The sequence below is a fragment of the Phallusia mammillata genome, chromosome 8 (assembly GCF_965637545.1).
Source record: "Phallusia mammillata chromosome 8, kaPhaMamm4.hap1.1, whole genome shotgun sequence".
Lineage (NCBI taxonomy): Eukaryota > Metazoa > Chordata > Ascidiacea > Phlebobranchia > Ascidiidae > Phallusia > Phallusia mammillata.
The window spans coordinates 9,308,968-9,322,543 of NC_137259.1; the positions used below are offsets into that span (position 1 = coordinate 9,308,968).

Genomic DNA, 13,576 nt, shown 5'->3' on the forward strand with positions numbered 1-13,576 from the left:
ATATTTTCAAGTCGAGATTGTTGGCCTTTCTCAATCAAAAGAGTTTCTATTTCATCAAACACCTTGTTTACACTGATTAGAACTGCAAGTTTTGTGTTCCATCTTGTTTCACACTCCTGTATAACTGAACTAGTCAGCATACAAGCAAGGCCGCTCCGTTTTAAGTAAGTAACTAAATCTTTCACTTCTGTGAGCAGTTTCACAACAGAACTTATTTGACTATAATAGGTTTCATCATACAGTAAAGTTTCTTCATTCTCCTCATTATCATTGCACAGAATACTTGCAGGTTTTATTCTAAAGACATGATACAATACAGTGTTTAAAATATGGCAGCAGCATGGTAGCCAGTTAAAAACCTCTAATGCCTTTTTTACATTTGCTCCTCTATCAGACACAAAAGTAACTGATTTCATCAACTCCATTGTAAAACCATACTTTATTAAGCTTCTTACCAATTCGTTTCTAATATTATCTGCAGATTTAAAAGATGGAGAAAATTGCTCACAAAATATGGCACTTTGTCTAACAGATCCCTCTTCGATCCACTGTGCAGTACATGACATATAGCTTTGTTTTTTATGGCTATCTGTCCATAAATCAACAGTCATGCCGACTCCTCCATTGCAATGTATAGCCCGCTTTAATTTTGCAATCAAATTACCTCTTTCCTCTGCTGCTGACTCTTTTACATACTTGCTGATGGTATTTCTTGAAGGCAAAACATCTGAAACATTCACCTGTCCATATTTTGCGCCTACATTGATTAAAGTCTGTGCAAAGTTCTTCATTCCACGCCCATTTACACATGAAAATGGTCTGAGATCTTTAACCACAAGATCTGCTGCACCTTTAATAACGTCGTTTCTAGCCTGTGTTGGTAATTTTACTTTAGGAAAACTGAGTTTAAGCTGCTTGCAACTTTCATTGCTGCAACCTTGTTCCACATGTCTGGCTAAGTGGGTTGTGCCTGTCGTGTGGCTAATATACTTGAAACACTTCAAGCACTGTCTGCATGCTACCATCGGAAGTTGTTTGGAAGCCGAAGATTCTGCTCCTGCCTTCTCTGCCACTATGCCAAAAGTGTTCCAAATGCTGGATTTTCCGCATTTTTTTATAATACAGAGCTCGCCTGCCTCCAAACTTTTTTTGACTTGCGCTGTGTTCATGTTGTTGATAACAAAAAATTCGAACAACCCTAATTTAACGTTTACGTTTACTCTAAAATTCTAAAGGCATACAGCCAATTGTTATTTCACAATAGCTCTGCTTAATCATGACAGAAAAACGTATCAAACCTGTGTACATAAAAGTTGAGGACCTTTTTAAAGCAAAAGTAATTACACAAGTTGCGCGGCGTGCGGCATTGACGCTGCATAAAAATTTATTAATGCCGCGGCCGCGCATAAAAAATTACCTAAAAAAATTGCGCGGCCGCTCACGCGGCGCGGTTGACACCACTACTATACACAGGAAGGCCAACTCATTGTTCTCGCCACGCATGAATGAGTCTTACCAAAGTTGTCAAGGACGAGCAAACCAAAATCCATATAGACTTTGGAGCAAACAGTTTTACAGACGACAATACAAAGTAACAACTTAAACGATAAAATGGGAGTTACTCACTGTGCGGTGCCAGGATACAGTTGGTCGGTTAAATACGCCAAGTTGAACAAAGTAAAATGTCCTGCGTTTTTTACTGTACGTCGCCCAGAATTTGCAAAAACACAAGAAGATCGCGACCACCGGCAATGTCTCACCAACTTCATGCTTTCGATGAGGGACGCTCAATCCGGAGATATCATTAAACATATGCTCCATAAAGAAACGTAAGTTTGTGTGTGACTTATTATAAATGTCGCCTTAAATACATTAGGCATTCAATTTTATTTCTCGTTTTGTAGAGCTGCTATTTGTGAGAACCATTTTCATAAAGAAGATATAATAGTCACAGGTATGAAACGAGTATCATTGAAATGTGGGTCTAAGCCTTCTGTCAATCTGCCAAAGAAAGTTACACCTGGTGTAAAGGCAAGGAAAGCTCCAACAAAATTAGCACCTGCAAAGAAAATTTACCATGCAACCATTAACCAAATTATGCAGTCTGCTACAAAACTTGGAAATGCAATGAAAGGTTACAAATGTTGTAATTCCCACTTTCTGGTGTATTTATTGATTCTAATACATGCAGAAAATTGGATATTTTATCAGCAAAAAAATAGCTGTGTGTGTGAAATGAAGGAAGAAAATTACTTGGTTCCAAAATTAAGGTAATTATTAGTAATATAGTTTTCTGCAACTGAAATTTAAACCCATTGGAACTAATATTATTCACGTTTTAGAGTGGTTATAGATGAAACCATAAAGGTTTCTAGAATATCTTTGTATGGCTGGGATTACATTAATGGCAGTGGAGACAATATAGAAGATCCAAAGTTTTCAACTTTACACTGCTTTTTAAGTGAGCAAATATTGTTAGTCTACTTTGTACAACTAAAAGACATGCAACTGGGCTCGAATTTTCAGAAAGTGTGGAAGCTTTGTCTTTGTGCAGAGGAGTAAGTCCAATTGATGACCAAATTTTAACTACCGTATTTGCTCGATTGTAAGCCGCGGCTTATATTGTTTTTTAGCTGCCGTTTGTGCGGCTTATAATCGAGGGCGGCTTACAATCGAGGGCGGCTTACATTTTTATTTTATACCGATATAATTTCTACACTTCAGCTTTTTAACGTATTTTGGGTTCAACACATGTATGCATGTACAGATTATACGTCGATATACGTTCTGTTGGGTACAGTTATCAACGTAACTAGTAGATATGGGCAAATAGTCACATCATATAACAACAGAAAGATGTTTTAGGAAACAATCGTATCTAAAATTCCAGCTTGCGGCTTACAATCGAGGGCGGCTTACATTATTTTTTTAACACCTCAACATGCGGCTTACAATCGAGGGCGGCTTATAAACGAGGGCGGCTTACAATCGAGCAAATACGGTACCCATTCAATGTTAAAATGGAATGGGACAAATATAATATCAGAGCACATTTACAGGACCAACAAGTGCAGAATAGTTGGTAAATATACAGTGTACTTAACAATGAGTTTACATGGCATTTAACAATTCCATATTATTATGTTAGCAAGTGGTGGAGATGTAGTCTGTGCTGACTGTAAAAAGTACAACCAGCAGGCAGGTCAGGACATGACACCAAATGACGAGGTAATTTGTAGAACATAGCTGCAGTGCATTCAGCCATTATCCACCAGTTGTGCCACCCACTGTTTTGCACTATATAATGTTTATAGGTTGGACAGCAATTACTGGTTTGGTGATCATTTTACTACAATTCTGTGGCATTTTTTTCACCAAGTTAAATAAACTCAACTTGAAATTGTTTTGTATTCTGCATGTGTTGCTTAAAATCCATGTGAAGTGTTTCAAATATTGTTGTTCAATACACATAAAATACAAATTATTGCAATGTTGAATATTAAAAATTTTGCAGATTGAAAATGAGTCGAGATCTTTAGATGAGTGGCAACAGTTGTTTTTGAAGCAACAAATCCGAAATTCTGATGTGCCTCCCAATGCTAGGAGATATCACCCTGATGTGATAAGATGGTGCATTGAATTGTATTGCCGTTCTCCTGCGGCCTATGAACATATAAAAAATAGCAATGTTTTGGTTTTACCTTCATCAGCTACAATCAAAAGTTATAGGTAAAAGTTAATACAAGACAGAACAACAAAATATGGATAGTAACATATTTGTATTTTCTCTTATCTTTAGAAATCAGATTTCCCCTCAGCCAGGTTTAAATACACAAGCTATTAAACAAGTAAAGAATGTTATGCAGCAATATAAAACCCTTTCAGGATACATAACAATGGATGAAATGAAAAGTAAGTGCAAAATTTTGTTCAATTGTGTCTGATGCCATTACTAATTAAATATGTTTGAAAAGCACGTGAAAACTTGGTGGTGCATGAAGGCAAGTTGATAGGATTTGTTGATTGGGGTGAACCGGATGCAACCAAATTAGCCTCACATATTCTTGGTCAATTTAAATATTTGTAATTTAAATGTGGATGTCATAAACATAATATTGGACTTAACAAGTCTTTTTTTGGTCAGTGTTTTATGTCCGAACTGTTAAAAGAGAAATTTCTTTGCCAATCGCTTGGTTTCCCACCCATGCCACACCAGCAAATGAATTGGCACTTATGTTTTGGCAAGTGCTGTTTGAATTGGAAAAAATTGGTGTTGAAATTCATGCACTTGTGGCAGATGGAAATTCCACCAACCGAAAATGTTTTCTCTTGCTGAGTGGCCTAAAAAGTGTTCCACTGGACAAACCATTTGTTGCACCAAACCCATTTTCACAAAGTCGACAAATATTTATGTGTTCAGACCCCTCACATTTACTAAAAGTAAGTTGCTATTTGGTTTGTAGTAAAGATAAAAAAAACTAACATAACTTTTTTTGTTTTCAGACTGCACGGAATTCATTATTTTCATCAAAGCCTAGTGGTGCTCGCTACATGAACATGGGCACAGGGGAAGGTGACATTCTGTGGACTCATATTGTAAAGTTATATGAGGAGGAACAAAAAAGCTCCATATTAAGCAGAACACGATTGACCAGAGCACACGTCAAATTAAATCCCTTCAGTAAAGTACAGTGTACTTTTACACATTGTGTTGCATTTAAACAAATCTAACATATGTCAAGAATAGATATGTACATTATGTACATATAAATGTAATGTAACCTAAGAGTTTATAAACGTGAATACTCTTACCAATTTATGGGCTCTGGTTGATTTTTAAACTTTCTACAGATGAAAGTGGGTCTTGCAAGGGAAACGCTAAGCTGGAAAGTTGGAAAGTGCTTGGAGACCATTAAGGGAGCATCAGGCACTTCACAGTTTGTTCTTCTTTTTGCAGAGTATGTTTCAGATGTTCACTCTTCTGAAGCAAAAGAAGATCATGTATAATTCATCTTTATGTTTCTTTTGCTTAGATGGTTTGACATAATGAATTGCACCATCAAGTGTCCAATTCGATCTGTTGATGATCCAAGACTTGTCTTTCTGCAAACGTTTGTTAAAAAACTTATGACATGGAAGGTATGATATTTACATACAGTGTTGCAGTCATTGAATGTTCACTTTTCAGAATTCGTTTCTGGTTCATTTTTTTAGAATCGTGTGGAACAAAACCACAAAGGAGATGACAAGCGATTGCTTGCTGCACCAACCCTGGTGGGGTTGGTGTTCACAACAAATAATTTTATAGAATTATGTAGGCAACTTTTGCAGAGACATGACATATCATATGTCTGTCTACATACTTTCACCCAGGACAACTTGGAAGCATTTTTTGGCAACCTGGTATGTGCCCAGTCTAAATTTATGCACGACTTTCGCTTCCCAAACCTGTACAAGCACTATATTTTTATTAATGAACTGTTTTTATTATAGCGACAGCTTGGACGAAGGTCACAAAACCCAGATATCTTTCACTCTTTCAGGCATCATTTGGAATACAGCACATCACACAAAGAAAAATAATTAAACACGCAAAAGGTGGGAACACAACTTTTGGCAAAAAGAATGCATGGACCACAGTCTCAGAAGAGCCAATTGAAAAAAAGAAGCGTACATCTATATTGTAACTAAAAAATCGTTAATACATTACAACAAGTTGAGAAATGGTACCATAGCACTGTCTGATGTGTGTGTGTGAAAATATTGCTATGTTGCTACATGTTCACAGCAGAAGAGTAGAAATACAAATAAAATACAATAAAAAACAACAACACGAACCTGCAAAACAGAAACATCAACAAAATCAAATTACATAAATAACACATTATACATGTATGTTTATTTCCTTTTCAAATCACCTCTGAGACCCTTAGATCGAGCATTTGATCCAACATATAGTTTTTCAAACAACTTTTTTGCGAATGCATGCGACAAAACTCTAACAAAAAGTTTCACAATATATTGCAACAGACACTTGCAGGTTCCTCATCAGACCTGTCCTGAATTAAACTTTGAAAATTCATAAATTTTACATCACATATTATTTCCTCTGTAGCACTGTTAAAGTTAATGGCAGTTGGCTTTCCATTAGTCTGTCTTGTTATTTTTAAGTAAGCATGTTGTAAAAAGAGAAGAAGTTCATCCGAAGGATATTTCAAACAGCCAGTAAATGTTTCCATTGTTTTGATTAGACTGCCATGTGGTTCTGACGCACAAATACACCCTATGGCTTCAGACAAGGCTGGGAATTTTGCCAATGTTTTCCGAATTAAAAACCCTCCAATATATTCAATGGTGTCGTTTTCAAATGCCTTTATTTGTCCATATGAGCACATTGTGACTGGTTCTTTGGTTTGATGAACAATTTTTGTGATGATATTTAAAAAACATTCTGCCGCAGAACCGTTGCTAAGATCAACATCAGAAAAATACTGTTTGGCGTTGAGGCACAATAAAGGCAACTTGCTTACAATTTCATCCTTGTTGTTGGTTTGTGCAAATGTTTTAAGCAAACTACCCACCAACTCCAAACCTGCGTTCGACAACTTCAATTTTAGATTCATTTCTGCAATGAATTGAGCTGGAAATGTAGATGTGTGAGTGCTCGATACACTTTGCTGTACAGAAAAGCCGGCGTCAGCTAGAACATCAATTTCACTGTCCATATTTTCGAACAATAGGTCCCTTATAACTTCCTCGGGTAAATTTATGATTTCTTCCATTCTTATCGATGTCTATGACCCAAATGTTTATCAAAAAGTGTAGTCTTTGCTACCGACTCCAGCCATTTTCCCGCTTTCTATCCAGCCTTGGTCAAGCGTGACGAATTGAAACGTCACAATGAGTTAGCCTTCCTCTGTATAGTGTTCTTTGCTAACACTAGAGGCGACACTCCTAAATATCGGCAGATCGGTCACGCTTGGATGCTCCGGGCAAAGTCTATCTATCAAACACAAGTTGTCGCACGAGAATTCATGGAGCGTGAAATGGGGCGACTTTGCACGCTTTTAACAACGCAAAGGATAGGGTTTTGGATGTTTTTTTCAATAACCTGGCTTAACGACTAAATATTTTTTATTTCTAAATTGCCTTGCTGACAAGAAAATTTATGCGTGACGTAAAAATGACGTCATTGGTTGCCAGGCAACGCACAATGTTTGCAGGAAAGCAGTTTTATTGGCACGAGTTTAGCGAAAAAAATTTTCTGCATCGTTTGCTAGCAAATTTGTGAATAAAGTGTAGTAAATATAAATGATCCCGACCGTTTTTAGTGATAAAAAATGTTGATTGTACAGATATTTCAAAAACTTAGAAATATAAGTGTTAACCAAAGCAGTTTGTTTATCAAAGTTATACTTTTTAAAGTCTTTATTTAGGTTAACGGTATACTTATTTTTTTGCTACTGGAAAAAGTGCAAACCTACATAAATTTGCAATACATTTAACAGTTCTATGATAAGATGAATAAAGTGTTCATATATATAAACTTGCAACTTAAAATAGTAAAAAAAGTGGTTTGGTGGCCAGTTAAGTGCACCAATATAATGAAGAAACTGGTGGATGGGTGGGCTTTTAAAAGAACAAGCCGTTGATTTCAAAGTATCCTTACTGAAGAAGAATTATCTAGTGTCCCATCGCACCAAACCTGTGTAAGAAGTTGCTGTTTGGCATGGCTCCTGGCTTGCAATACCAACAGGCATATAGACTCAGAAAAAAGTAAAACATAAATGCCAATGTTTTATTTTGCAACAATTTTGATTAAAACAGACACAAATAATGACATAAAATAGTAATGCATAACAAGATGGAAAGACAAATAACATTCATTGATTTACATGTAATTTTGTGACATTTAGAAGGCTGACAGAGGATCTATTGGACTTCATGTAACTACTGTGTTTGAGTTTATGAAGCTTTAAAAAAACATGTCATACTGTGCAGTGTGTCTCTTAAGTTTTGACTTTTTTGATTTTATGGAATCACCAATTTTGAAAAATGCTAATAATTCTTGCATGTTATTTTATGCCCTTAATGAAATCATTTGGATTTTTTGTGATATCCTCACATAACATGTATTGTGGGAAGTATCAGCTGAAACTGAAATAAATTAAAAAAGTGCCACTTTGGATGCAAAATTTCCCACGAGACTTTTTGTGCTGTACAGGTGAATAGATTCAAGAAGATTTAACAATTTTGTTGATATTGGTTGTTTTATGCATCAATGTTAGTTGTATTTGTTTATATTGCATTTTTTCTTGTGGTTGTGTTGCATATGACAGTACACATATTCAACATGGTATATAGACCTTAATTAATGCAATAAATATTTTTATCACTAAAAAGTGTGAAATATCTTTCAAAAAAATTAAAAAAAGAGGGAAAGATTGTGCAACACCTTTAAAGGTAGTACCAAAAGCTTTCAAAATTCAGTATGTGCTAAATGCGTCAAAATGCAGTAAATAAACGATGACGTCACTATTACGTCATGACTTTTCTGACCTTGGAGGACCATGGTCAAACTATTTATTCCAATTTTAGATGAATATACATCACAACCTTTTTATCTTTCGGGACTTAAGTAGGCTACATGTATATCTACTGGAAAATTTACCCGCTAAAACCTAATTTAAACTCTATTTCATGTTCATCAGTTCCATTTAAACATTATAAGTTAAGCGTAGTTATATTTTTATTCAAAATTTTGCAGAAATTGCAAAATCAAACACCGCAAAAGTATCCAAATTAATCATTTTATAAATCGGCCCCATAAGGCGCAATGCAAAATTCGCGCTAATTTCGCCCCATTTTCATCCCCACAACTTGTGTTTTCTATGGCGTGCGACAACTTGTGTTTTCTATGGATTTTGGCTCCGGGTAAGATCGCCGATTTCCAGCAATGTACACTACAGTTTTAAGGCCAAAAGCTGTAAGTAGTGAGCTTAAAACGACACTCGCGTGTCCCTGATTGTCATTAAACTAACTTGTCAGGGTTATTTATGTCTGTTATATGTATTATAATACCACAATCTGGAAAAAAATATCATGAAGGCAAAGTTGAAGATGGTGCACACTGTTTTTACGTGTAAGGTCTCATCAGTACAGCTGGTTACAAGACACTGGCCATACCGGGTAGCCACTAAAAATGTGACACACGGAAACGTGAGTTCCGCTTGCTTCAATATGGATGTACATAAAAATCACTTGGCAGTAACCAAATAATTGTACTTTCCAAGACAAAGTTTTCAATTTGGTAAATTCTGGTCCCAAATTTGTCTCAATTATTTCAAGGCTGATGTTTTCAAAGAACCTTTTCTACTTTTGTAATCCTGTAAGAGGTATGTTGTGGTTATTTATTTTGTTTAGAGCTGTTCTACCATTGTTTTTTTAATTCACTGAATTTTAGTACCTTTCCTTATGACATTTTTTTATCTGAGTTTTTTTGTGATTTAAACTATGATTGCATAGCTGGAGACAGGTGGCGGTGTAAAATCCACACTGCATTTACTCCCAAGACTCCAAAAAGAGACACATTTTACTCTAGGACATGCAAAAACTGTATGGTTTTTCAGAATCCTATTAAACCCAAGCAAATTACAAACCCCAACCTATAGCATATAATTACTGTACTACTTTCTTCAAACAACTGACATTTGTTGCCAATGTTATGACATCTACAGTGAAGGTTTTTTTGCAGTGTGCACCAGAACAAATCTATTAGCCTATATTTCAAGTTGATTGAAGACATTTACTCTTGGCAAACAAGCATGTAAATAAATTTAAGAATGGAAATTTAACTGAAGACTTGAACAATATGTGTATAGCAAAGGTTTTCAAAGGAGGGATTTCACATTGAACAAGAAGATTCATTTCGCATTTCGCTTCAAATCATTTCGCTTTTGAAGTGCAGTATTTTTTATTTTACTTGTATACATTGCCACCAAAAATATATACTATTTGGGCGCATGTTTTTTTGTTGTTTTAAGACAGTTACATTAAGGTGGTCAATAAGTTTCAAATAAAATAGAGCTTGATGTTGACTTTTTAGACCACTTTTTGTTGAATTAAAAAAATATAAAATTTAAAGTCTAAACTCCATTGTGCAAGTAGAAATGTATCCTGAATACCATTTTGGCAAAGAGGTATGATAAAATTTCCTGGTGGACAACTTGGCACAAACCATTTTTTAGGTTGTTATTTGACACAAAACAAATGGGTCCCCATGCACATATGTGTTGCAAATTGTCTGCAGTATAAATGTTGGACAAATTAGTAGAAACAACTTGTTGCATTCCAAGAACTTCACATGCATTTTTTGCGAATTTGCGCATATTTTTTGTACAAAAGTTCTGGTTTGTTGTTTATTAAAGGGTAACACTAAAAGCAGAAAAACAGAAAAGCAGGAAATCAAAAAAAAAAGCAGAAAAGAAAGGAAAAGCAGAAACAAGGGAAATTTGTGTTTTCTAAAAGAGGGAATAAATCATTCCAGAAAAACAGAAAAAGAGTAACATTTCTTGTTTCATAAGATTTTGAAATACGATAAGCAGAAAAACGGGAAATGTTTCTTTATTTGTTTTTTGTCGTTCTAGCTCGTAAAAACCGTTCGAAAGTGTTCTAATAGCGTTCTACCCCTACATTGATTGTGTCAAAATACAAAAAAGACGGGAAATAAACAAATAAAAAACATTTCTTGTTTTTCAGTATTGGACACAACACACAATCGATGTAGAACGCTAATAGATCACATTCAAATGATTTTTACGAGTTACAAAGGGGCTCCTCCAAAATACACAATCTAGAAAATGTTGATGGTTAGGGCTTTTAGGGTCTGGGTGAAGGTTTATAATAAAAATAAAACTATAATTTAGTTTTAGATTCCCAGTTTGGACTTAATATTCTCATATGTGTTGAGAGTGGTACTAAGCACTGTATGGTACCACATGTTAACACCAAGAAAATTAGGTCCAAAAGGTATTTAAATTAAATTATAAAGTTATTTGTATTACAATCCCTCACTTTCATCCTTATAGCCATAGATTGCGTATTTTAGAGTAGCCCATTAGAAAGGTATAAAAAACAATTAAAGAAACATTTCCCGTTTTTCTGCTTATCGTATTTCAAAATCTTATGAAACAAGAAATTTTGCTCTTTTCCTGTTTTTCTGCAATTATTTTTTCCCTGTTTTAGAAAACACAAATTTCCCTTTTTCTGCTTTTCCTTTCTTTTCTGCTTTTATTGCTGATTTCCTGCTTTTCCCTCTTTTCTGTTTTTCTGCTTTTAGTGTGACCCTTTATTAAAGATTGCTGTATAGTTGATTGCATGAATGACCTGCCGGCTGCAGACATCAGTACAAACGTCTGGTACATCTACTGTTACACTTTTAGCTATTTTTGCAGCAGTAGAATAGATATCTTCCACTTCTCGAGGTGATACATCGTAACATCGGTCTTGGTAGCAGTGAGACAACCTGTACGCTGTTCCTGGACATTCAACACTGGTTGCCCTGGTCTCTTGATCAATTTCAATAACAATTAGGTCGATTTTTCTCCTTAAGCATGTTGCTTCTTCTAAATTCATCTTATAGTACTTTTTGCATCGCAAAAAAATAAGTACTGGCTGCTTGGCTTTTCATTTATTACACCCGAGTTAATTGTAAAACAGCAAGACAAAAACAAATGCATTCTAAGCTGTGAAATGAAACATGTTAAACACTAAAATGAGCCAAGAATCAAGATTGAAGTACCTGATTGGCATCAAGGTTCTGGCAATGAAGCAATGCAAAGAGACCTTTCAGTGAGAAGAATTTCAAGTTCTTACCTTTATATGAAGCAAAGTGAGGACCAGCACACTGTTATATGAGGGCTTGTAGATTGGATTTGAATTGAAATGATTCAACTCTTTCTGTATTTCTGGCTGATGTTATTTTGAATTTTAGCACAGTTAAAACCCCCAATATTGAATATTAACTCTGTTTTATAACACTTAGACTGCTTATTGGTGACTAAACTCAAGCATCTTTTGTTTAACCCATAATTGTCAAGTCAAATGAGCATACACTTTATCTTTATTTTTTTATTGCAGTTCACCATCCAGAAAAAATGCTTAAAGCTTGAAAAAATCAACAGAAGCATTCCATATCAAAAAAATTGAAGAAAGTCTTTCATTGCGGAAGAATTTTGTCGACAAAAACAGCTCTCTCTTAAAGTGTCAGCAAAATCATTGATGTATACGGCCTGTTACTTGCCTCACAGGAGAAAATTGTATGTCGAGATATGCACCACATACTTTAGTTTTACATGAATCAAATCGGAATATGTGTTATTTCTTTTCCACTGTTCTACCTGCCTGCAAGTTTATTTATTAGTTCTTATACCCAAATTAAGAATTTGTATTCAAACATTTGTAGGCATTGATATTATTATGATTATGGTCTCATGTAAATTCTGAGAATGTTTTGCACTCTGATGTAGAATCGTACAGTAAACGTGATTCATCAGACATAAATTGAGAACCTCTAGTTTTGACCAGTAGTCTGCATGATAGCATGTTGTAACAATTGGGTGGTTCAACCTCATCTTTCACATGATATCCGGTTTAATTTTCTTGATAATTCAGCAAATCATTACATTTTCAGCTGTGCAATAATGTTTCACCTTTTTGTTTTATTTTAGTCTGTTTACTTAAAGATCCTTGTTTAGTATGTTCTATGTACTTGTAAATGTAGGTTTTTAACTGACCAATCAACCAATTGCTGTGAATGTAATTATTTATTTCTGCTTTCATATAACTATGGGACTCAACTTGAAAATGTTGAAGTGTGGAAATTGGGTTCATAAGGTGCTTTTTCCATCAATAAAGTGTTGTCCTCACTGTGCATTTGGTGTTTCATCATTTTCATTAGTACAGGCTTTAACGTGTTTGAGACCACTAACGGCTCGAGGTATAAGTAAACGGTTTTTACACGCCAACTCGAAACAACATTCAGTAAACGCTTGCAAAATATCGTTAAAATCTGATCATAACGTCGAAAATGAGAGGCGTACATCGTAAGCGAATACATGACATAACCGCTTTAAAAATGATTTTTGCGCTGTCGAATTATGTAGCCTATAAAAGCTCCAGATTTTAAACGGTTTAAGATAAACACAAACGGTTTTCACAGGTCAACTCTAAAATACATCCAGTAAAGGCATACAAAATATCGTTTAAATCTGATCATAACCTCGTAAATGAGAGGCGTGCATCATAAGCGAACGCAGGACATGACCGCTTCAAAAATGATTTTTGGGCAGTCGACCAATCTAGCCTATACAAGCTCCAGATTTTAAACGGTTTAAGATAAACACAAACGGTTTTCGCAGGTCAACTCCAAAATACAGCTAGTAAACGCATACAAAACATCGTTTAAATGTGATAATAACTTTAAACCGTTTAAAATCTGGAGCCTGTACATGCTATATAGGCAGACCGCGCAAAAATAATTTTACAGCGGTCATGCCCTGCGTTCGCTTATGATGCA

General features: G+C 35.2%; 1 protein-coding gene and 1 long non-coding RNA gene across 3 annotated transcripts; both read left to right on the forward strand.

Moving 5' to 3' along the window:
- Window positions 1–1,468: 1,468 nt before the first annotated feature.
- Window positions 1,469–2,562, forward strand: LOC145203917 (uncharacterized). Of its 2 annotated transcripts, XM_080076288.1 has the most exons (4): window positions 1,469–1,829; window positions 1,905–2,134; window positions 2,192–2,270; window positions 2,343–2,562. In XM_080076288.1, the coding sequence occupies exons 1-4, from the start codon at window positions 1,612–1,614 to the stop codon at window positions 2,560–2,562; spliced, it is 747 nt and encodes a 248-aa protein (XP_079932414.1). In that variant the 5' UTR covers window positions 1,469–1,611. The 2 variants fall into 2 exon arrangements, with proteins under 2 accessions (XP_079932414.1, XP_079932413.1); XM_080076287.1 differs by having other exon boundaries at window positions 1,905–2,270.
- Window positions 2,563–8,933: 6,371 nt separating this feature from the next.
- On the forward strand, window positions 8,934–12,931 carry LOC145203918 (uncharacterized). The gene is made up of 2 exons (XR_013853419.1): window positions 8,934–9,395; window positions 9,755–12,931. It is a non-coding gene; the product is annotated as an uncharacterized LOC145203918 (long non-coding RNA).
- Window positions 12,932–13,576: the final 645 nt, after the last annotated feature.

Excerpts from the sequence above, each read along its gene's own strand:
- LOC145203917 (XM_080076287.1), top strand. The coding sequence starts at position 1,612 with ATGGGAGTTACTCACTGTGCGGTGCCAGGATACAGTTGGTCGGTTAAA. Across the intron at positions 1,830-1,904 it reads CATATGCTCCATAAAGAAAC|AGCTGCTATTTGTGAGAACC; the intron begins GTAAGTTTGTGT and ends CTCGTTTTGTAG. Across the intron at positions 2,271-2,342 it reads TACTTGGTTCCAAAATTAAG|AGTGGTTATAGATGAAACCA; the intron begins GTAATTATTAGT and ends TTCACGTTTTAG.